At 40.1% G+C, this 25,954-nt stretch overlaps 1 protein-coding gene across 1 annotated transcript in view; it reads left to right on the plus strand.

Moving 5' to 3' along the window:
- The window catches only part of ZNF407 (zinc finger protein 407), a 317,252-nt gene that overhangs the window by 210,334 nt on the left and 80,964 nt on the right, over window positions 1-25,954 (plus strand). The window contains exon 8 of the mRNA XM_088535667.1: window positions 13,346-13,524. Within this exon, the coding sequence (XP_088391793.1) occupies window positions 13,346-13,524 (179 nt within the window). The remainder of the gene's footprint in view (window positions 1-13,345; window positions 13,525-25,954) is intronic.

Genomic DNA, 25,954 nt, shown 5'->3' on the forward strand with positions numbered 1-25,954 from the left:
CAAGTTACTTCAGTAACTTTTTAAGTTGTTGGCCAGTTTCAGTCAATTCTGACAGAGCATAGTAGTTGTTGAGATAATTTAAGTTCCTACATATTTCCTAAAAGAGCTGTATGAGGAGATGGGGGGAAAAAGGCACAGGTTCTTTTGCCAGGCAGGCAAATTTCAGCTCTTAAACCGTTGTTCTTGCTTACGACCAGGTAATGTATTTTATCAGGCTAGCTGGGTGGCTACCCAGCATGGCTGGTTTTCCTTGCCCGATGGGAGCAGCCTGAAGGATATGTTGGAGAGCTCCTGTTCTTGTAGAGCGAGGATTAGTTAACAAGACAAAAATCCATGACAAACCAGGTTTCATCTGCTACATTTATGGATGTTTCTGGTTCCAAAATTAATTCTTTATTGCAAGTCATCAACAGGTCATTTTATAACCTATCAAGTATTTTTAAAGGTAAAGAGAACATACCCAGCTCTCTCATCTGTATTTTTATTTAGAAAATACTTTATTTTGCAGAGATTTATATGTCAAAGACTGAGAGTACAGACATTTCTTACTCAGTGAGTAGGAAGCAGCTTTTGTCATGGACAGGTTATTTCATAATTGCTTTCTTTGGTATTTATTCCATTTTCTTTTAGGTCATTTAGTGATGAAATATGACATAATATATAGGTCTAGAATGATGATATTTGTTCAATTTTGCTTCTATTCTTTGCTTAACTACAGCCGTTTTTGTATGTTCTTAGTGACAATGAGCACCCACAAATTCTCTAGCTAATATGGGGTCTAGTTGCTCTCTACCTATTTGGAATTCAGCCTTTTCATTTAGGTGGCTAAATGTGATTTTCATCACATTTTAATTTGAATTTTAATTGCCTCGCCTTTAAGATTTTGATCAGCACTAATAAATTATAACAAAGTCATCTTATGTGGTATTTAGTTGATTGATTTGCTGTGCTAAAATCTAGTCATTTTGGGGAGCAATAAAAACACGTTCAAGCAGAAGAGAGGTTTCAAAGATAAAGAAATTTGTAGCAGATTCGTTGAAATCTGCCTCAGACAGGGAGAAGACTCAAATGAGAGCCCTTGGTAGGAAAATGAACTTGCAGGATTTGTTTGAACAGAATGGAGAGGAGCCACGTGCGAGCCGTCCCTGCCTGCTGGCCGGGGCCTGGCGCTGCGGCCTGCGGTGCCCAGGGAGAGGGGAGGCTGCCGCGGGGTGGAGGACAACGTGGCTACGTTGCAGGAGAATATCTTGAGAGAGAAACACAGGATTTGCTTGTTCTAGCTGAGCTCTTGTCCCCTCTGAGCTGTAGTAATAAGGGGGTCTTCATTTCTTTCCCTGCTCCGAAATCCCTGTTTGCAGCTTCTGTTCACGGGTAGCATGGTAGGAATGCCGTAACAGGAAGGATGATAGGTAAGTTTCTCAGCATCTGAGCATCTCTGCTTCCTAGTTCAGTGGAGAGTTGATCCTCACTGAAGAAAAGGCTGGATAGTGCCTGCTGTCACGTGGCGGGGGCTCTGAAGCAACAACAGAGACCAGGGCTGAAGTCCTGGCCATGCCGAGGCCAATCTCTTTAGTGTTCAGGACACTCAGCTGAGAGGGCACAGGAAGGATGTTGGAGACAGTTACTTTGAATGTGAGGAAATGGTATGTAGGAGCCATGCGTGAAAGCAGAACAATTCTGGAAATGCCTGGATCTTGTCTGTTCTCCCTGGCCCTGGCAGCATTTTGAGAAAACAGCGGATGCAGGATACTCCATGCCAGCTAACGCACCTGCCTGGGATTCAGGAGAACGAGGTTCAGCCCTGCTCAAGGGAGGAGAGCCTAGAACACAGGATTTTTACTGCCTAGAATAGTGCTTTAATTTCTCAGCTATTATGTACAAGATAGGGACACCAGTGTGTCCCTTTCCCGAGCAGATAGGAGCGACTTACATTTCATATCGCATGCCCTATTTTCTGTAGAAAAGGTAGACATCTAATTTAAGTGAACTAGATTATCCTGCTGAGACCTACATTAATTCCGATTTCCGTTAATAGTATTGGGAATGTGCATGGTTATGGGAGATAGACAGCGTTGTTTCTAGTGAAGCTATGCACCTAACTGAGGCAAAAGCTGGTTTCTGTTCAGCAGTGCATCGTGTGCAGAACCTATGGCTTCTCTTTTTCTCCCTATTTTGTGCTTGTCATATCCTTTTCAGTGCTTAGATTATATTTTTTCTGAGGTCAAGGCTGCTTTCTCTGCTGTTCCTCCATGCAGTGTGTGGCATAACATCATTCTGGATGATGTGTTACCATAGCAAGGCAATATGCTGTGCAGTGAGCATGTACCACCTTTCTTGGTGCTAGTCTGGCATCTTAAATATAGGATTGTTTTGCAGCACAGCAGTGTAGGGGACCCTGTGTCCTTACAGTGAAACCCTTCTATTGCCACAACTGTGCCACTGGTTAGTGGCTACAGCCTCAAAGAAGCCAAAGCAGCTGGGAGTCTGGGAATTCAGCCCAAGCGCAATTTTGGTGCCTACTTCCTGTCTTCTTTGCAAATCTTGTCTCTAGATCTAGTAACCCAGTGCCTTCCAAGGAAACTAAATGTGTAAACAGACTTTTCAAGCACTTGGGCCTGTGTAATCTTCAAGCATTGTCATGATCAGCCTTGGCCGTTTTAGTCTGCTTTCATTTTTAAACCTGACCTTCCATATGTGTATTTCCAAATACCTTTCTTTTTTCTTTTTTTGAGATCATGTCTGGAGAAAGGGTTGGACTGAAAGCAATGGATCACGGGATGCAGGTGGAGACTGCTTTTGTTAAGGCAGAGCTTCCTGAGCTATAACCATCCAGTAGTTAGGAAGAAAAGATATCAGGGCATTGTGAGCCATATCTTTCTCTTGATATTCAGTTCATGTTAGTAAGCTGCTGTTCTGCAAACTCTGCTTGAAATAGCCCTGCTATATATGGATTGCTTTCCACTCCGCGGTTAAAAATTTTTTTAAAAAAATCTGTATATATCAGATAACAAAATGGAAACAAATGTATGCATAAGTTTCTCCCTAATTTTCTGTTTACTTAATTTATGTTTATTTTTGGAAAATACTCGGATTATTTATAATACACTATAATACAGTAAACTCCTGTGGCCTCTAAGAGCTATGTGGATTAATGACTTCTCTATGAAATGTTTTACAACAGAGCACTGTGGTGTTTTAGAATGACTGCTTAGTTAAAATAGTCACTAAGGGCATGTTATTCACATAGGCGTCCCTTGTAGAAAACCTATGCGTTCCTTTCCTAACTACCCACTCTAACTGGATTCAGTCGAATTCCACAGTATATGTATATATGATGTTAAATCTATGAATAGGTCCAGTTGTTTTAAAGGTACTTGTGTTTCTAGGAATGCTGTACTGAATTAGACTTTTAAGGATTGCATTACTACAATACGAAATACATACTGTCAAAAGAATCCTCTGGTTTTATATAAAAGGCGAGGGGTAGGGGGTGGGGTTTAGGGTTTTTTTTCTTAGTTTAAGAGTGGAATATATGTTTTCTTTAGCTGTAAAAGCACAATCAAGGCAACATGATAAGTGAGTCAGTGTTGTAAAAGTAAAACTAATTTTGCCTTCACTCACATGAGCTATAGAAGAAGGAAGCTTTATTGTCCCTGGGAAGGTGATAAGGCAGAGTAATTGTATATTATACTGTCCTGGAACATCTGCCTGAAGACTGTTGGAGCAATTCATCTATCATGGACGATACAGCATGTTTTGTCTTTCTGCTTTAACCCATCCCCACTGCTGGCCTGCACGAAGGTTTTGATAGGGACTGTGCCTGGGCTGGGGCTCACATTAATCAGTCCCCTTGTTCAACACTCCAGCTGACATAATTACAACCTGCGCACAGCAGTTATTCAAGTCGAGTCCTTGTCACTCGTGGTGCGAAACTACACAGCTCAGATCCCGAAGGAGATTGCCTTATCACACAGAACAAGGGCTCACAGGAGTTGAAGAGAATAGAAATGGGAAAATGTCTTCCGGGAGTACTATATATTCCTTTAAAATAAGACATTTGAGAGACTTACAAGGGACAAAGAGAAGCATTGTGCAAGGTCTGAAATGAACAGGTTATTATTTTTAAAAGGATTACACAGGCCATTTTTGTGAAATGGACATGGATTATTAAATAAATTCAGTGGTCTCTCTCTCTTATCATTCAGTGACTCTGCCCTATTAGTTTTCTTCAGAAGTGATAAAATAGTTTTTGACTTGTGTAAGGTTTAAGTATCTCTCAGTAGAAATCATCAGAACACAACTAATAAAAGTGCACATATTATACCAGTAAAATTGGCACACACATAAGGGAAGATCCACAAGGATCAGGGTTGAGGGCAAGAGAAGCAGCATGCAAAAGGGCTTTCAGAGATGAGCAAGTTCATTAGTTTCTGCTGTAGTATTATACAGGAACGTGAAAGATGAGGCCAAAGAACAAGCTTCACATTCTGCCATTTTTCCCGGTTTTCCTGTTAACCCTCTGTGGGACCAAAGGCAGGTCTGTAGCACCGTGTGTACTAAGTGGAAGGAGTTTACTCTCATGTAGGTGGACCTTTTATCATTACTATGTTTTGTTTTTGTTTTCTCCAACACAGAACATTTGCGTACATAATCATAGGATAATTAATTAATTGTGTATCTATAAAACTCCTCAGTATGATTTATTTTCATTGGCACTTTAACTATCCTCTGGTGTTCAATTTTTTTTTTTTTTTCATCTTGGGTACTAGGTCAGCCTGTGGAAGCAATGCTCTTCAGGCAGCTCCTCTTTTCAATCAATAAGCTTGCCATCATTGCTCATCTAATCCAAATACAGCTTCTGATATTTAAACATGAACAAATTATCCTTTCTGGGTGGTCCAGTTTTAAACTAATACTTTTACAAGATTGCTTATCTGAGACTTTAGGATAGCTTAAAGTAGAAGTACTAGAAACTATTTTATGCATTTTACTCTGCTTATATGCACCTCAGTCTTTGCGAGGTAAGTTAAATATATTCAGTTCAGTGATTTGGTGCAATGATATTCCATTTTAGCATCAGTTGTGTGGGACTGCTTCAAAAAGCTCTCTACATGGAAAATACCTTTTCTTACTGATCACAGGGGCTCAGTAGGCAAATGAACTTTTGCAGGGAGCACCAAAACTTAATTTCTCTTCCTGCTCTTAAAAACATTTTTCTGCGGGTGAGTGATGGCTGTGAAATAAGCTCAAAGTACAGAGCCAAATGCTGCATTTGCCTCTATTTGTGCAGACAATGGCACTATGAGGACATAATCTGAAGAGAATGATGCTTCTCTGATATATACCTGGAAGGAACGTCTTGGATTGGAAATATCAGATAATCAATCATACCTCCAAATAAAGAACCAGATTTGACTTTCAGAACCTAAGATGGGTTCACAGTATTGACAGCCAGGAAGAATATATTTTAATTTGCAAACTGAACAAATTTCCATGACATCATGGAAACAATAAATGTCTGACCCCAAAATGACATTTTTCAGGCTTAAATTGTACTTCTTGCAGACTTTAAGCTGTGAAAGAGCCTTAAGCTCAGCTAGTCTGACCTTGTTCATAAAACAAACTAACTACACTGTTTTCCTGTTTGCTGTATTTTGGGCTCTTTTGATTAAAAAAGCATCTTTTAGCAAATGCTGTGTTCCAGGAAGATGTTCAAGTTTGTTTTGAGAACAACAGCAGTTGGAGAACACATTCCCTTTGTTTAAAGGGTTAATTGCACTAGTTGCCAAATACATGGTGCTTTACTTCTATTTGAATTTGTCTGTAACTTGTAGTCATTGTTTTTGCTAGAGCTTTTTTCTGTGTTAAGGTGCATCTTAATATCATGCATTTATTCTCTGTTAAATTACTCATGCTCTAAGGTCAAGTCTAATAAGCAAAACAGTGTTCTTTAAAATTTTATATAAGGGTTTTCTTATATGTCTGTTCTGAACTGTTTTGTGCCTGTGTTCCTTTTTAAAGGTAGACACTACTATGGTGAGGAGATATTCTAGAATTAGTTTACATGCTCACTTTTGCTTGCTGCCTCCTTGTTTATATATTTGAAGATGACACGGGACATTTCTGCTTATAACATTGCACTGAAAGCTCAAATTAAAACTGTTGGTCCATTAATCCCTAAATCATTTTCAGTGCTTTTCACAGTATGTTCTCTCATTCTGCAAGTTACTGCATCCTTTTGGGCAGAAGTGTGAGGACTAATGCTTTAGTTGTATTTCAATGTATTTTTGTTGAACAAGCCTAGGTTATGAAACCATAGAGCTCATTCTGTATGGCTGCTGTGTCATTTCTGTTAATCATGCTATCAATTTTAGTGTCATCTGCAGATTTTATTAGCAGTGATTTTGTATATACTTTTGGCATGCATAACAGATGGGAGTTTTTCAGACAGTTAATGTTTATTCCAGAGTTAAGTCAGAATATTGAAATAAGAAGTAAAATGACCATCTCCTGGGGTGACCATCTCCCTCATCTCCCACATGGAGGAGCAAGGCTGGGCCTGGGAAAGGACAAGAAGAGGCAATATATTAGCATTAAAAAAATGCTTAGAGATTGTACAGACCATAGTGCTCGGGCTGTGAATCCAGGCTGCAGAACAACAGGATCTGCCCTCTAGGGAGCTGTGTTGTCACTAAAGTGGCTGAGGGAGCTGACACAAAGGCCAGTCGGGAGAAGAGCCATCTGCATCGGAGACTGACAGGCAGCCTGTGGGCCCCGTTGCCATCACTGCTGGCTCCAGCAGCACGAGGAGCCCAGTCTCATCTCGCTGCAGCTACTGGGCTCCGCACCCACACGAAAGGAGGCTCCATCTGCACTTTTATATTTGCGGAAATATTTTGTGGATTCCTGAGGATGTACAAACAGAGCCTGCAGAATTGTTCAGAGCAACTTTATGTGGTCACTAAATGAAATATAACAGGGGGAAAAATGATGTTGAAAGGAAAAGTGTGTCTTCAATTAAATTCATCCCAGCTTTTTTAAAAAAGTGGATGCTTTCCATGGCCTCATTTCAGCAAGGTATTTGATCATGTACATAAATTTAAGCTTGTGAGTCATCCTTTTGAAGTCAATGGGACTGCTTGTACTTAAGCCGCGCAAGTGCATAAGTACCCTGCTAAATCAAGGCCTTAAAACCCAGTCTCTGTCCTTACACCACCGCAGAGACGCCATTTCTCAAGCCAGGGAAGCTCTCTACGCCATCTGCTCCGATAAGATAGAAAAGTGGTGGTGTGTGAGTGGTGGTGGGGGCAATCCTGTGAACGGGAGAGCATGATCCCCAGTTTGGGAGATGTATGGGAGCCCGCCCGCTCTCCGTGGGCTGTCGCGCGGCGGCGGCGGCCTGTGGCGGCCTGCAGGCCGAGGCCTCCACGGCGGCCCTGCGGCCGCGGGGCCCGGAGAGCTTGCAGTGGCAGCCCGTTCCTGGGAAGCTTTTCTTTTTACTTGGTTGTTTATTTATTTTTTTAAAATATGTGTTCTATAAAGATTTAAGGCAGAAAGGCAATATTTTCATGAAGTCGGAGTTTTTTTTTCTGCAAAGAGAAAGCTTTCTGTATGTTGTGAAGTTTGTTGCAAAATGAGCATATTTTTAGGAAAATATTGTGAAAATCCATGAACAGTTCTAGATGCCAGCGCTATTTTTGTACTTAAGTTTTTTAGAGTGCAGACCTGTAACCTGCCTACAGGCTCCTAGGAGGTAAGACAGGCCAGAGTACATCCCTTCTTATTTTCCTGCAGAATTCCAAATTACTCTGTACTTGCCTATATAAGAATTTGTTTTGTCTGTTGTGGTCAAATCCTTGTAGCACATGCATTTGAAGTGATCAGTTCTTTGAAACGGGGGTGTTTGCTCATTATAAATTTAAGGCAGATCTGTGGCCAGATTATAGTTTGGCCACGCGAATCTGCTGGACACAGGCGAGACCCTAGCAGTAATTATCAATCTTCCATCCCTTTCAGTGCTGACGCGCTAGTTTTTGCCATTTCCCTACAGGGCTCTGCTACTTTTTAGCAGCCAGCATTGGACATCTGTCACACATACTGTATGTCATAACAAATAGATCATTATATATAAAAAAAAGCAAAGCTATAAATGTAGAGAAGCAGAAAACATTACGATTATTATGCCTGGGTGTTACTATAATACCGTCAGAATAAACCCCAAATACGTTTTTTGTTATTTTCTCTGTGAAACTGACTGTATCATAAAGACTCATTAAAACATGCACACTCACCCTTATGGGCTACTTCATATCATCTGAGCAACAGTACATGGCAACACATGTAAAACCTGGCCATGTGCGTGGCCATCGCATTGCAGGATGCACCGTTTTATGAAACCTTGGGCTAGAAAGCGTCGGCTGTGGGCGACTCTTTGCTGTAGAAACAGCAGTTGTGGTCGAAGACGCTGCTGTCCCCTAGCTGCTCGTTACCAGAGCTCTCCAGGAAGAGGATAAAGAGGTGTCTGTCAGAGCTGACACTGGCGGAGCAGATCTTGCAGCGAGCACGTTGTCGCCGACTTCCCATGCTCCCTGCCAATGTGCGCTGCTAATCCTGGCAATAATATCCTCACCCACCTGATAACTGAGGCCTGCTGCACAGCCCCAGCGCCAGCAGCTGTGCGGTCGTTCCCCCCCAGTCATTTAAAACCTAAATGAAAGGCAGGAATTTGGCTTTCTGCAAAGGAAAGCTGCAAGGAACAGGTAAGCGAGGTGCTGGAAACAAGAATACAAAGAGAATGTAGAGTATTATATGCACACACCGTATACAAATACATATGTTAAAGCATAATAATTACATATTGGTAAAAATATGAGTTACAAGACATTTCACAGTTTTTTGGGCCATGCTTTCTTTTTTTTTTTTCCTCTCTTTCTTCAGCAGTACTGTGCTGGCCTCTAGCACTGAGGAGGTAAGCTGACACTATACCTTTTAAACTTGTCTTCTGAACCAGTGTTTGCGGTGTGTGCAGCTTGTACAGGACATTGTAGCTAGCCTGAGTTAACTGGCACTCAGTTTATTTAAAAAAAAAAAGATCAGAAGTGGAGACAAATCTTGAGTATGCTAGGGAGGAGTTTGGTTTTATTTATTTTCTTTTCTCAGTGTAAGTTGGTCAGGGTAGCAGTCTCTGTGGCTTGGAAGGTTTGGATTGAAAAAGCCTGTGACTGTTATGTAATTAGCTCAGATTGAGGCATTTGTTTCTTTCCTGACATAAAAATACTTATTTTGAGAAGCAATGACACTGAAAGAAACTGAAAGGTGCAGGCACATAAAGAAGTGAACAGGAGCTCTTAGTGCATAGAGGAGTACCCAGGAGCTCCCAAAATTCCAGGCTTGGCTGGAGAGCACTGGGAATGGGGGAGTTGTGTTGTCCGTATGTGCAGCACTGCTGTGAAATGCATGTTCAGTTCTTGTATTCAGGGTTTAAAACAGCATCTACAATCGAGAGGAACTGTGGAAGAATCCTAAGGTTTGTCAAAATTAGTTAAAGTAAACTCAATCTCTATAGTTTATGCAGCAGAAGGTTTGACAGTTCAAGGTAGCAGAACAGTATCTCTTAGCTGGAAACAAAATCATTGGAAATATGATGCGCTTTGTGAAAGCGAGGATCATCAGCTCTGGAGCCATTTGCCTACAAGCGCAGTGGATTCCCCCCATCTCCCCAAATGCTGTTTTAGTTCCAGTGAGAGTTTAGGTTCAAAGGAAGAATCGCCAGGCAAGCCTTTATGAACCTCGCTGTCCATGAGGTCTGGTGAAATAAATAAGTAAATAGATGTTCCTTACGGCCGTATGATACCTCATCTCTCAAAAAATCTGTGGCTGTCCTTTTTAAGTTTAAATCAAAACTGCAATAACATAATTAAAGACATCTAGGTTTCCAGATTAGCTAACATTTTCTGAGAGTAAGACACTTGCAAATTTTAGTTAATAATTGAGGTTAAAAATATATTATGATACGCAGGAATTTAATTGGAAGTTTACTTACGTTCGGACAGCTTAAATTTCTGGAAGAAAGTATCTGGAGACTTTGATGTTTTTAAATTAGATTACTGAATATTGTTTGCAATTTCTGTGTATTTCTTGCAGGTTTTGTAGCACATTATAAACAGTGCTGAAGACTTTTAGACTGCTGTCTCTGCTAGAGTGAATTTTATTTGTAACGACAAACAGGAGAAGTAGAAAGAAATCTCTCCACTCAGTTGGCTGTATCGCCGTGTTTGTTTTCATGTTGTAAATAGCAACATCCGTGGAGTTACTGAAAGTCCTCTAGGTTGTACGCATTCCTCTCCAGAAAGAAGCTGTTTGTACCTAATGCCTTGGATAAATTTTTTGAAAACACATCATATTTGTGCAAATATGAGCCTTGCAAGATGCTAAAATATTTAAAACTTAGTGAGCTAGATAATTAACATTTTGCCTTATTTGCCCCTCTGAAACCTTCTGTTTTCATGTCTTGTAGTAAGCATCTTTTTGAAAATGTCAGGCACTGTAAAAAGGAAGAGAGTTCCCATTGTGGTTTTCTATTAGTTAAACGTCATGATGAAATAAGTTGCTTCCTACTGTATTTCATCTAACTCTTGAATACAGAGCTGATAATATTATCATGTAGAAAACCTTTAAAATGTAGAAGCATTTTCATTCTGCCTGCGTTAGTTTAGAATTAATAGGTATTTTATGATTTTTCCTTATTTCATGGATTTTGTCAAAGATGGCCCTTAAAGTGATGAGGGCAGTACTGGGTAGCACTGCAGGATTGGGCAGCCCTGCCCTTATTTCCTGGATTACTCTGTTTGCTCGGCCTGGCAGGGGGCCGGGAGGAGGGCAGGGCAGGACCCTCTCCTTCCAGGGACCCGCTGCTCTCCGGGGACCCGCTGCTCCCTGGCAGGAGGAGGAGGCTGCGGGAGGGCTACCACCACGGCTGGGGGTAGCTGTGGGGACCCGGCACCAACCATGCGTCCTCGGCACCACCTTCCTTCAGGGCTCATGGAGCCTCCCGTGTTTCCATGCTGCTCATACGGCTCTTCAAACTCTTCCTTGCGCATCCATGAAATTCCCGTCCTTGGAAGAGCAAAGGTTGGTTTTAGCCCAGCCGTGGGGAGGCTTTGAGCCTGGTGTAGTAGGGTGCCTGCAGAGTGTCCACTGAAGCTGAGTGGCTTTGTGGATTATGGTACCACGCAGCTCTCTCTGCAGTGATATGCAGTTCCTCTGCACACACTTAGTACTCTGAGGTTTGGTTAAAAAGTGACAAAGCATCGAAATTAACTTAATTCAGCCTTGCATGTGTTGTTCATGTTGAGGAAAATACAGCTTTACCATTGTGACACTTGAAGACACATCAACCTTGAATTTAGAGCAAAAAAAAAGACAAGTAAGTGACTGGTCGAAACTGACTTCTAACGGCCACACGCAACGCGCCATGTGGCCGATGGTGTGAGCTGCTTTGGGGTGGGCACAAGGAGTGCTGTGCATGCACATCAGGGATAGGACTGGCCTTCTAGAACATGAGCCAACTAGTTTCTCCTCACGGGCTCCACCATGGGCTTCCACAGAGCCTTTATACATTTCACAGAACTATTTCAAGGTAAAAACAAGTTGCATATCTTTCCTAGTCTGATAGCTGAGCTAAAAGGACACAGATATTTCAGATTTGCATGCTCTAATCTACTGCACTTTAAAGTTTAACCCATAATAGAAGGTTGTCTCCTGCTTTCATTGCAGTATACCCTAACTATTATTTTTATAAAACATCTGTTTCACTTTAACATTTTTAAGCCTTATAATTTGGAGGGAAGGGGATGCAGAGAGAACGAAACCCTGCAAGATGCTGAGGACCAAACTCGCTCGTGTTTTTTAGTGAACATAAGTCTCTTCTCTGACTTTCTCAACAGCCCGATCATTGCAGTGTTGTATAGCAGATGGACATGACAGAGGGTGAGCTTTGGCAGCACCGTGAGGCAGATATCAGCTTTACTATGGCCGTCTCCAAGGGAGAGACAAGCTCTCCAGCAGAATTTCAAGCTGCTACTTCCAGTTTATTTGGGGGGTCTTTTTTTAGGTGGCTGTTACGGTGGTATCTGTAAATGTGACACATAGATAACCAGTTGCTCAAGATAGTACTGTTGTCTTATTTAAATATATGTCAAATATTATATCTTTATGTATTTTACTTGGGGGGTTTTCTTTTTTTAGTTAAACTGGATTGATGTTCTTAGTTCACCAACATTAATGAGGTATAATACTAAGAAAGTCTAGAAAAATAAGTTATTGTTCACAGGCTGTTATTTTGTTTTAGGAAGAAATATTTGGGTTGTTTCTGCTTAGAAGTAAATGAAAAAGAAGTGGAGAGTGTGTGAGCTTCATCAGAAACTTTATATACTTAGGAAATTCTAATGTAAAATAAATTTGGAGGGAGAATGCAAAATTTTAAAATCTAGAAATTAAAAACTATTGTCATTTCATTGCTCCCTGCAGATAAAATGTAGCGTTTCTTTTCACTTCTTTCAGAGATAATATTATGTATTTAGTATTTCTCTGAGAAATAGCATATCCTTCAAGTCCATAAAATCATATGTTTTATATAAAACTTCGTAACTCTTGTGTATGTATCCTGAATTTGTACATGAAAACTTAACTCCCTACACAGAACTCATGTTTCAGAAATAAATCAGAATATGTGTATATTTGGGAAAAAAAGAGTCATGAACTTGAGAAGGTCCTTTTTATTTTCTTATGCAAACACTAGGACATTGAGATAAGAATTGGTGGAATATTCTTATAAAAATCAGTCACAAAATCTCCTTTGGAGCCTTGGAATGTGTGGGAAAGGTCCAGATGAACTCGGCCATGGATGCCTCGGGCATCTCTGCTGCTGTGTGGCCGGGCTGCATTCAGGGCCTAGAGCTGAGAAAGCCTGAGCAAGAATCAGTTTTGCTGCGTTAAGGAGTTTGCTCCTTACATTCTGTTCATCAGCAGCAACTGATTAAAATGCTTTAAATGTTAAATGTTTTAAAGGAAAAATTAAAATGCTTTGAATTTGCAAATGTGAAATTTTTCATTTTAAAATACCTCTGTTTAGATGTTTTGCTCAGCTAATCTGAAACAGTTTCGGGAGCTTTCATGCCAAGGACAACTTTTATACAAAATTCAAGGGGCACAAGGTTGAGCAGATTATGGAAAATGAGCTTTAGCTGTGACTCTGCTCCTTTTTGGCCATAACCCCACACTGCTTCACTGTCTTATGGTGAGTAGATCATTATAAAACTTAGCTCTTTTTTTTCTCACTTTCTAGGTCCAACTGTGCTGAAAATATCCGTAAACACATCTTACACACAGGAAAGCATGAGGGAGTGAAAATGTATAACTGTCCTAAGTGTGAATATGGAACCAACATCCCAGTGGAGTTTCGTAATCACTTGAAAGAGCTGCACCCCGACATCGAAAACCCCGACCTGGCATACCTGCACGCTGGTAAGCGCCTCCTCTTCCTCCCTGCTCACAAAATCTCCCCTTTTCTAAATGCTCCTGCTTAAAATTGGCTGCAATAAGCAAGATGGCTCATGCATGTTACTATTATTTCATCTGAAGAGGAAAATGATTTTAAAATGGACTCATCGAGTTTCCACAAGGGGATAAAGGTAATGCATTAAGTGCTTAAATCCACTTCTGTTTCACAAACCAAACAAAGCATCAGAAATCAACATTAAAAGATATAATAGCAGCCGAGTAGAATTTTTACTGTTAGAAGAAAGGAAAATTAAAATAACATGAAAAAGGTACCCAACCTCATACAATAACATAGGAGATGATAGTGCTTTGCAACGCTAAGACAGCCAAGTTAAGTGTTTGCTTGTTTTCTAATGTGATTAATTCTGCTGATGTTCACAATACGAGTCAAATAATTATGAAAGAAATATGAATTTTGCTACCACATGACCTATCTATCTGGAGAACCTTCAGGGACTCACTTGTAAATCTGAATTAATATTTTGTTCCTAGATTTTCGTGCTATATTTGTGCCATGTCCCCATATTTTATTATTTTTTGCTAATTTCACAGCAACATTTTACACAGTGCTTTACAGAGATTGAGAATAGGCAATAGTTTACTTTTTAAGTTGAACTAAGAACATGGCAAAAGAGGGCTACAACAAAATACAAGGTTCATCAACAAGGTATGTATGGTTTGGGGGCTTTATATTGGATAGCACACATACGGAAGTCGCTTCCAGAAAGCAAACCATAAATAATGCTTTAGAAACAGGAATTGAAAGAACAAAGTTGGGATGTTTTCTGCTTAGAAAAAAAAAAGATTTCTTCCAGAGATCGTAAGGTTCAGAATAGAAGGCCAAAGTGTAACAGGAACATCAAGATAGTAAAATAAGATGATTTCAGTGGAAAGGTTTTAGCAGGAAAAAAAAAAAAAAAAAACAGAATTAGACGGGAGCTTAATGAAACATGATCTTAATTCGGGAGAGAGAGATAACTTAGACATCACAGGCAGAGCAGACAAGTCAGTGCAGTGGGAAAAGAAAAGCAGATGGCAAGAAAGAAGAGCTAGTGAATCCAGAGAAGGAAGCTATGTGGGCCAAATCCTGCCCAAGATGCAAACTGCTCTTTCCTTAAAGTTAGTTCTACCACCGTTAGTACTGTCTTGTCAGATTTGAATCTTTTTCTGTAAGGACTTGATCTTATAAATTTGAGAATCACGTTCCTCCAAAATACCTGTCTTAGAGAGCTTTTATTTAGCAATGTGCAGTGTTATACTGAAGTTATTTTAAAATCTCTTAGTCTCCTCAAAACCCTTTGCTGGCTACAGGCAGTGTATTATTTGTACCATATATTTCTATTTGCCAAGTATTCTGCTTCATTTTGGAACCAATCATCATGTCATGTCAGCATATGGTGGATAATATCTGGATGTGCAAACAAAATGCCAGTTGGCAGAATACCAATTCAAAATAGGTCAGAAAACTGATCACATTGCACCATATTTCTAACTAAAGTAAATGAATATTCAACTCAGAATTCATATCCAGACACTATTGGTTATTTACTAAAATAATCCCACTGAAAACAATTTAAATAATTTATTAAATAATATAAAATTATTAAATAAATTTAATAATTTAAAGATTTAAATATTCTAAGTAGCTAGAGGTACAGTATTTATGTGTAACAGAGGAAACCCTGGTAGAACAACTAGCATTTTTCCAAAACTACAAAATCTTTTAAGGTTCTATGTTGTTCGTTCAAGATATATATATATTTTATATATATATATATATATATAGGCAAATGAATTGCTCATTGTAGCATATTGTGGTAAAGATAGTCAACTCACTTGTCTTGGCAGTGCAGGAAAAACTCTTATAATTGTGTTTTATACTAAAGATTATCTTTTTATAAATATATATATATATCCTTATACTGGAGAAATTCCCTTTTGCTTAAGAGGGTGCTATACAAACATATTAGAACTAGGGAGATCTGGCTGCCACCTAATTATTGCCAAGCTATTGCTAGCCTAGAACTGGGATGCCACAAAGGTTTGTTGAAATATTGTTTGCATAATCCCTCTCTAAAAGGGCACTGCTATATTTTCCTTTCAGAAATAAACACTGTCAAAGCAGGACCTAGGTGGTAATTACGCATTCACCTCAGACATTAGAGTGAAGGCTTTTTCATCTTTTCAATCTGTTTCTACCTGCTGGACACCTGAGAGTTAAAGATTTTACAGAAGATTTTTAGAGGAATGAGGGAATAACTCCAGAGCCCTGGCTAACATTTCTTATCAAACTAAGATTTGTTCTATGTCTAGTTCATGGTTACTGATTGCGTCTTGGTCATTGCCTATACCCACAGAGAATCCACAATATGATATAGAACTTTTAAGGATGATGGGAGTATGAAAGTGTCATAAAAATCAATTTTTTAACTAAAACTTATTTCTCTTCCTTTTGTGTCCTAATATTGCTTTGTAGCAGAGAAGCCATCCCCTTTGCTTCTTTGAGCAGAATAGAAATAGAAGACTAGTCAGAAACTCCTTTTTTTGCCTACAGTAAGATCAGACTTGTAAGTTACCTTTAAGGTGTGGCTGGGAGTAAAATTCAAACCTCTTTCTCATCTGTGAAATGGAGATTATCAGTTGTCCTATGCAAAATAATGCTCTTTGAAGTAGCTTTCTTTGACTATTTAAATATTACTTTATGAGCTGAATGGCAGCAAAGAGCTTGAGGAAGCTGGGTTTTTAGGGGAGATGACCTGGAAGGTGGGTGAGAGAACAGGTTAGCTCCTGCATGAATGAGAATGATACTGCAATTGGTAGGTGATAGCTCTTTGTATTTTGCATCTTTGAAATCCTTTATGACGTGAGGAATTAATGTATGGGAATGCTGCAAAGTCACAGAATCACAGAATGGTTGAGGTTGGAAGGGACCTCTAGAGATCATCTAGTCCAACACCCTGCTCCAGGAGGGACACCTAGAGCACATCTCTGCAGATTTTCTTACCCCATTTTCTACAGAATCTATCCCAGAAGGAGATGTGTTTTTATGCAGCTCCATTCTTTATACATGTCAAGAAGTATCATTATATGTTTTAAAACAATTGCAATTCAGAGAATATTTCTGTCTTTATTTATATTTACTTATATATTTGTATATGTATTTAATGTGCCCTGCACCTGAGAAAGAGCCTTTAATTACAAACAAGCCTACAAAGTGATATATGCATATTCAAAACTAATAGTAATAAAATTATGGATTGTGTTTGCTAGATTCCAGATCAAATACTTCTGCAATTTACCTGTAATTTTATACCAATCACTTGATCAGTTTTTGAAATGTCTCTGCTGTCCTCTATGAGCCTCTAAGAGCTTTATACCTGTTGTTTTGGTTTTCTTGGACTCATTTTTTTCGATATCTATGCTGAAATTGAAATTCTGTTAGGAGAAATTTCTGGGCTCCCCAGTACCAGAGGGATGTGGAGCTTCTAGAGAGGGTCCAGCATATAGCAACAAAGATGATTAAGGGACTGGAGCATCTATCTTATGAGGAAAGACTAACTGAGCTGGGCCTGTTTAGTCTGGAGAAGAGAAGACTGAGAGGGGATCTGATCAACATGTAGAAATGCCTGAGGGGAGAATGTGAAGAGGATGGGGTCAAACTCTTCTCAGTGGTGGCTGGTGGCAGGACAGGGGTAATGAGTACAAGTTGAAACACAGGAAGTTCCATCTCCGTGTGAGAAAGAACTTGTTTCCTGTGAGAGTGACAAAGCCCTGGAACAGGCTGCCCAGAGAGGCTGTGGAGTCTCCTTCTCTGGAGATCTTCAAAACCCGCCTGGACACGTGCTCTTCCAAACCCTGTGCCACGTGCTCTGGGTGTCCCTGCTGGAGCAGGGCGGGTTGGAGTAGATGATCTCTAGAGGTCCCTTCCAACCTCAGCCATTCTGTGATTCTGTGAGATGTAGTGATTGTTCATTATCCACAGTATTAATGTATTTTCCTTAAAATCATAGATGGAATCAAAGAGATATAGGTTTTTAGCATTTCTAAAACAGAAGTGAGCTTACTAGATAGTTAGAGGAGCCTGTGATCAAGATTTCAGTAATAAAAAATTGATTCTAATGGAAACTATTTGAATTCATCTTGGTATAAATATGCAAGCTGAAAATTTGTCGCTTTATTTTAAAAATGTATATACCAAGGGAATTCATTGTTAGATCATGATGATAGCCATCATTTTGGTGGGTTTTTGAGTTTATTTGATAAAGAAAATTCTTCTGAGTGATCACTGTGAGCTTGTCTATGTGGCAAGATTCATCCATAGTAAGCCAAAGATATTTTTGGATTGATTTCAGATTTCCTATATGTGGTTTTGTTTTTGTTTTTTTTTTCCCCTGCTGCTGTGCACAGTTCTGTAGCTTAGTAATGAGTGGAGCTGACCCTGAAAGCGTTGGCAAGCACGATAGGCAAAAGCCCCCTGCATTTCTGTGCTATAACCTCAGAGGTTTCCGTGCTCCTGCTTTTTTTTTCTCAGACTCTCTCTGCTCTCTCTTTTCTCTGCTCTCTCTTTTCTCTGCTTTGGAGCAGCCTCAGTTGGTAGTGATAATTCCAATTTGCACTAAATGTTCTTCATTTAAGAGTTGTTGTCTTATGGACATTATGATATTATGATGCATTATTTATGTCCAAAGAGAATAATATCTGTGGCTTGACAACCCCATTATGGCTGCAGAGCCCATGGCATCTCACTGTGTGGGTAGCACTCTCGTGTGGATACTGGAGTGGCAGTGAGGCAAAAAGCTCCTCAGAGGGAAAAGGAACAGTTTGCTCATCACTATTTTCTTGATCATGTTGAAAGTTACGTGATGATACTGTAGTCCTGGAGCGCTATTTGGTTCTGATACAAAAACTGGGAGTCACACTGTGAGTGACTGTTTTTGAAGCCACAGGGAGCTGCAGCGCTGAGATACCCACGCTGCTTTGGTCCTAAGGGAGTTGTCGTCTTCTGCTACCGTTACCCTGTCTGTCCTGGTGCTGGACCTGGCACTCCTGACTGCCGTGTCTCGCATGCTGACAGATGCTGCAGTGTTTTTGAACTTGGTTATCAGTAGATCCTCCATGATTCTTAAAGAGGATGGGTGGTTGGAAGCAAGGTAATAGCGAAGTTTTAGTCTGTATCATTATTTCTGTGCACTGGTCAAAATGAAGAGGATCTCCAAGCCTGAGTGTCAATGCAGGAAGTCAGCAGAATTCATTTTTTGCTGTGCCAATGATTTGTGGTGGGCTTGATCTGTGTGTGAATTTCCCCGTGTGCAAAAGCAGTACAATGTCTCTACAGTTTGAGGCAAAAATCATTTGCTTACAGTTTCACAATGATCAGGTATTTGATTAAGGAACTGTGCAAGACTTTCAACAGAAAATGCTGAGGTATTGAATGAACTTAGAGTTAGCAGTCCTGAACTCTTACTTGGAGCTGTGTCCTTTAAAAAAAGAAAAAGAAGAAAAAAGAAACCGAGGGGAGGCAGAGCAAAGTGATCACGTTATTGGGTAAGGGCATGTCCCCTCTTCCTTTAGAAGCGATAGGGAGCTGTGGAGAGCACGTGCCCTGCTGGGCCCTGCCAGGAGAAGCGGCAGTGGCTCCTTCACCTCTGTGGGGCTGGGAGCAGCAGGAGCGCGAGCCGCTTCCCCCAGGCACGGCCGCCTCCTTGGGAGCTGCACTCGCCCGCGGCGCTGTGGGCACGGAGCGGCCCCGCCCGCCCAACAGAGGTGGCGCCGGCCGCGTTTGGGCTCAGCCCGTGTGGCGGCTGAGCGCGTCGTCCTCACGAGGCGAGGCGTTACGTACGTCATGAGCGCGTGAGAGAGAGGCGCGCGATCAGAGCGTGGGAGCGGCTGCGCAGGGAGAAAATGTCACGTGTGAGCAACTCTTAATCTCGCTGAGCGAAGCGCAGGAAAAATCAACTGCTGAAAGAGTAGCGAGACAAACTGCAATGAGAAATAAGGGGTGAACGTTTAAATACGAGGTCAGTTGAGCATTGGCATCAATGACCAGAAGAAACTGTCCCCGCTTCACTCCTTTGAGTCTCCAGAAGACGAAATGTCTTTCTGGAAGATGGGTTTTAAGAGGACTCAAGGTTGCTGGCCTCCCTGCAAAACTAATTAAGTGAAATTTAAAGGGTTCAATACGCTGGGAGTCAGACTAGTATCTAGTGCTCATTTCTGCTCTTAAATTTTAAAATACTCTCAATCTGAAGGCTCCTGGTGCAAGGGTTGTGTTTGTGAAGCTGAACTATGATGATAGTAGAGGGTAGTTGAGGAGACACCAAAGTGCTCTTTCTCTTACAGATGACAGTGCCATTAAAAGTACCATCAGCGCTAAATTCTTATCCTCTCGGAGCCTGCAGTACCTGTGCCTGACTGGAGATATACTAGCCTAAAATAATTTTCTTCCTACTATGTAGTTAAATCCTCCATAAAACACATAAGAGCATTCATTTAACCAAAAAAGAAAAAAGAAAAGTGTTAGAAGAATCCCATTCCTATTGAAACGCTGCTCTCTAGGTTGGCAGTTTCCTTGCTGAGGATGGAAAGGCCAGTGGGTGAATCAGCCGCTCAGGAGGTCAGGCCAACGTCCTGCATTCTGCTTAGGAAATCAGAGCTAGGGGGATACTTCAGCCCTTTCCAGAAAAGAGGGGAGGTTTACAGCAAAGTCTCTTTTATACCAAGTATTTCTGCGGACTTTTCGGAGCGTCCTTCCAAAGGGCCGCGCTCTGCGCGCAGCCCTCTGGCCGTTCCGTGGCCTCTGCGAAGGAAGGTCGCGGTGGGGAGCGCGCGGCCGTGGCACCATCAGCGCGGGACGAAGCGCGATGCTATCGGCTGGGCCCGCTGCAATATTCATGAACGGGACTTGGAAAGTTCAAATAGTTAAGCCCAAATAAAATTGTGATTCTTATCCCACTTGACAGCTACATTTATCAAATTATTAAGAGAAAAAAATTGATTGCTAAAAGTTATGGTGTGATCTATTATGTGATTTTATCAAGGTGTAACTGTATTACCAAGTAGAAACTGTAGACTTATTCAGAATGTGAATTGAACACAGATAACTTGATAATGTGACAATTATACTCGTATACTAGAGCTCTTCTATTCTTAAAATTTTCATTTTTCTTGGCCTTTTTCTGTTACATCTCTTCTCTGACTCTCTAATAGAAAATAAAAAGGTGAAACAAATTACAAAAAATCAAATAATAAAAAATATGTTTATTCTAATGCATCCAAATTTAGCAAATTAGGAAAATATACAATGAATAAATTCTCCTTGTTAATGAATGATGTACAGTTTTGTTTACAGGCATGTCTAACTTCTTTCTTGGTGTAGTTTTGTTCACGGTCTTTCTCTTTATTAAAATAAAATAGTCTTTAAATACTGTAATTTAAAACAATATAAAAAATCTGCCATTGCTAGATATAGGCAAATAAGGTAGAAGCTTTTACTTTAGTAGAGCATTGCTTGGGTTGCCAGTCAGATAAAACAGTATTTTTGATGGCTGGTATCCTTGAAAAAAGGCAGCACCAGCTCTGCTTCAAACAGGTTTGCTCTTGTCATAGCTATTAGTGCCAGTCTTTCAATAGCGTGTCATGTTGATTGGCAGGCACTCCCTTTCCTCTTTTGTGAAGAATAATAATTTTAGTGTGTGCTTGAAATAAAAACCTAGTATAAATGATTTTCTGTTTGTAAAGGAGGAAGCTAGGTTCCTTGTAGCCTATGTAGATTGCTTTGTATTGTGTTTCACAAAAAAAAAAAAATTAATCCACGTTAAAAAATCCAACACATTTGATTATTTCGTAGCTGTCTGCTATGAGTAGGCTTTGTATCCTGGTGAAGCTACCGCTGCCAGTATCTTTATCTTGGTAGTCATGAGTGAAGAGCTGGACTTTGCTGGGTAAACAGAAATGCAGTGAACAGAAATGTAAGGGCAGGAAAGCATTTTTGCGTCTCCTGTAATACCTGGTTTGTGCTGCCGCTGCTGAAGAGCCTTGGTGCTCCTTCCAGAGTTCCATAGCTGCTCTTCCTGACCAGTCAGTATGTGTCATGAAAGGAGGAGCTGAAATATTTTGGTGCAAATACTACACCATATAATATTCAAGAAAAATCACTGTTAAGTTTGTTTTAATCAGTAGGTGGTATCCTCAGGTGAGAATGTAGGCCATGAATTCCTCTAAAGAAAAGATGTTCAGATTATAATTTTAACGAAAAAAGAACATACTGCGTAGACAAAAGCCTGGGACAGGTCTTAACAATCTCTCTGATCAATACAAGTGGAGCATCTTTCATTGTGCAGCATTTTTCCACCAGAAAATTGGCACTAAGCTGCAGGGCCCTTGAGCATGAGCTTTTCCTAGTCAGTGCAGCACCCATGGGACTCTTATTGAGCACCCTGCACTTCTGCCTGTGTCCCAGCACTCATCTCCCTCCCCGCTACAGCATCCTGGTTTCTGTGGCAGAGGGGAACCTGGCCTGGGAGGGAGCCGTGGGCTTTGCCACGCCGGCCAACACAGATTCTCGTGGGTTTTGAAAGTGCTCGTGGAGCACTAACGCCCACTGTATCTTTGGAGGTTTCTTTCTGTTTGCTTTCCTGGGTGCAGTGTGCACCACCCCAACATTCGTATGAACTGCTTGATGGGGAACTTTGTCCCTCAACCTCTGGGGACTAAGATGCCTTGTCTGCCTGATGCACTTGTTCTTTCGTGCTGCTCCTAATTTCTATTTTACTTCCAATAGTTCTTCATAATTTTCCCCATCTTTTCATTTACCAGATCTTTGGTACCTTTCAAATGCTAAATGCTCTCCCATATATTCTTAGTAACCATGCTGGATTTTTCTGTCCTTTTTAATATTTAGGTTTTATTGGATGAATGTAGATTGCACCTTCTCTAACTGTGCCTTAAATAATTGCCACTTAAGGGAATTAAGAAGTACAAGGGAAGGAAAATGCTGACCCATAGACTAAGAGAAGGAAAAAACGTTCCCACTGGGTCCAATTTCCTAAGAAGGACCATCAGGATGGTGACTAGGACCTGAAATTATGGGTGGAATGACCTCTAAAAAATTATCAGTTCAAAGAGGAGCTTGTCTATGACTGTTTGCGCTAAAGGAAATGAAGATAGGTAGAAGTCGCACAGAAGAAAGATCGCTTCACTTTCTTGGTTAGCATATAAAAGCATAATATGAAACTATATCTCATATAAATACATTGCATGCCAACTATCCATAACTCTCATGTCATGTCAGAAAACTGTGGAGGCAGATATCATATGTCTTAACTCCCAGTGGGTCAGTTAGTGAGGATCCCCTTGTTCTAAATGAGAAGATAAAAAGTACATCTGAATTCAAGGTATTTTTTGCAGGTCTTGCATGTATTGGAAAGACGGCATGCTCATCAATATCTAATGTCAAAGGAATGGGCTATATTAAGGAAACCACTGCAGATTTGAGAGAGATGTTTTCTTTCTCTGAGTCATTAGGGTTTTACTTTCAGATAATCCTCTCTGAGAGTACAGAGGCCTTAAAATGAATGCAATTTTTGTATAAATTACACAGGAGCCTGTGCATGAATGAACACTTTGAGCTTCAGAAAACGCAAATCACTGGCTCAGGCTCCACGTGGGTGGATTAGGCACAGAGCTGCTCTGAACGGGTGCAGCTTCCCCGGCCTCAGCGTGAGCAGCAGGGGCCTCCCTCCCGGCCAGCATCCCGGAGCAGAGCTGCAGGGCCACAGCTTCCTCCAGCGCAGCCAGGAGGGCTTTGCAGACCCGTGAAGCAGGCAGTCAGTCACTGCTTGTCACAGTACGTGCGTCAGTAATGTCCCAGAAACCTGGCTGCTTGTTGCTTATATTTTTATTAAGGATCGTTCCACTGTAGCCATAAGGATGGAGTTGGTCCCTTTATTGCTTTTGGGAATATAAGGGGGTTTTAGAGGTGATGAGTGTGCCTACAGAAAAGTGGGTAAGATAGGTGTGGTATTAGCACTGTAAGCCATGTAATGGCCCTTTTGAATCTTGCCAGAATGGTGATGCTTATTTGAAGTAAGAGCTGGTAATGATTCTGAGAACATAATTTGGAAAAGATTTAAAAGAACCAATCTGTTTTGAAGTAATAGCTGTCCAGAGGAAACATAAAATGAAAGCATTTTTGATGGGAAAAAGAAAGGGGGGACTAAATTCTGATTTTCTAGATTTTGTATTTGATTTGAATCTGTGCGATTACACATAGATTGAATGCGTATTTGAAATTTAATTGTGTTTTTTTGCTAAACAGTTTGAAGTTGGGAGTTTTCAATCAAACAATTGCACACTACTTTTTGGCAATTGTTTTTCAAATACATGAGCAAGATGAACATAAAAAAAGAAGGAGTCTTTGTTAAAAGTGTAGAGGCCTTAATTCCCATTGTCCCCATTTGCTTGGGATAAAATATCTTGACAATTTGAATTTTAGTATTTTGATGCTATCTTTAGAATATTGTTGTTGACCCTTTCTTTCTTATTCACTTGCATCAAAGCAAATTCAGCCACTCTCAAAACTGTCAATAAAAATTACTCGTCATCTTGTGGCTACATCCCTCCACTCATGCAAAAATCTGAAAATATGAAGTCATAGAGATATCAGTGTGTGAAAATCATGAAATCTCAGTAGTCTCTATTTAAATGCAGCCTTAGCTGTATTATAGATCAGAAAGGCTCCATTGGCAAAGGAACATAATCTTGTCTTTTGTTGTGCTGGGTTGTTTGTTGCATGAATGGGGCACTAAAGTAATTTTTTTTTTTTTTTCCAAATGGAGTTATTCCTATGTTTGATGGCAAATGTACAATAAAAGACATAGCTGAAATAGCCAAAGAAAGGAACCTATTGTAGAAAGACTTGGTCATAAGTGGGTTACCAGTTAAGTATAACCAAAGGAAATAGTGTGAATAGTTTAAGATTCTCAAGGATCTTAGGAAAGCATCGTCTCAAGATACATCTGTCAATTCAGAAAGAATGCTTTAAGGAAAGCTCTGTCTCCCCAAAGTGGGAAAAATGATTGATCTTTGATCTCTCGGGTGATTTTGTATAATATAATTCAAGCTTGAGCATGAATTAGGTTTTGATAGGTGGCCGTGCAGGTGCATGTCAGTGGCTCATGCCTCATGGCTCAGATCCACGTGGTGACATGAGCGCCTGCTTTATGTGGTGACACTGTTGTACCATATACCGAAATAACACTTTTGTCTGACATGTCCCCCTTTTGACACGGGACACTTTGGGGCTTTTTGGTTTTTTTACAAAGTTTTTCATGTTTGTGTATGTGGCTTGTCAGTTCGGTAGGCCTTGCCTCCTCCTCAAGTAACAGCTGCTTTTCAGCTCAACCTAGATTTTGAAAAATTTAGATGTTTTCATGTTAGCACTAGCAGGTGTAAACTGAACTAATTAAAGTTGTTTTGGGTAATATTTTTTAAAGAAAAATCACTGAAGAATTGGTAAACCAAAAAGATAGAATCTTGTATGGTTCTGCTGAGAAACCTGATTGTTCCTGAAGCTGATTGGCAGAAGGAGGTCTTCTTCTTGGATAATAAAAAATACAGATATTTTAGAAAGAAATGGCAAATGTAAAATTGTATTTCAGTTTATAAGTTAAAGATGAGATTAGTAAAGCTTTTATTGTGCCTTTATTTAGCTCTTTGCATTGCATTTGTCAAAGCAGTTTCCTGTTTCTCCAAATATTGTTGTGTACCTGCCACTTCACCATATGCAAATGCCTTAGTATTAGTGAAACATTAATATCTGTGTTTTTACTAGACTTTACTGTTTTAGGTATTTTAGGTGAATAAATATATAATAGATGAACAAGTGTCTACTATTTCCAGCAATATGTAATTGCTGTATATACATTTGTTCTCCACCAGAATAAAGTATGGAAACAGATTTAAAATTTTACAGATAAAATAATGTATAATAGATTTTGGCTATATTGCATGAAAGGAACCAAAGCAGAGCCATCTTTTCTCAAGAAATCCTGAATATAAGTTGACCCATATAACAGTGTTGTTCAAGTCTTCTTGTCTTGAACTTGAATACAGAATACAAATAGGAATAAAAATTCTGTATTTGTAGAACGTCTGGAACATGTGCTAAGTATTAAGATATCATCTTAGTTTTAAGAAGCGCGATGTGTTTTTAAAACTCAGTGTTATCTGACTAGTTCATTTTCATAAAAAAAAAAAAAGCAAAGACATGTTTACCAAATCTCCGGTAACCGCGGTGCTATGTAGAAGGTATCTGGTAAAAATACAGTGTTTGTAGAAGAACCTGTAGCTTTGAGAAAGGGAGTGACAAAACTAAACCAAGTTCTCCAAGTAATCC

This window comes from Tinamus guttatus, unplaced genomic scaffold, assembly GCF_059628265.1.
Source record: "Tinamus guttatus ecotype Peru unplaced genomic scaffold, ASM5962826v1 Tinamus_guttatus_pri_ptg000639l, whole genome shotgun sequence".
In the NCBI taxonomy this organism is placed as follows: Eukaryota; Metazoa; Chordata; class Aves; order Tinamiformes; family Tinamidae; genus Tinamus; species Tinamus guttatus.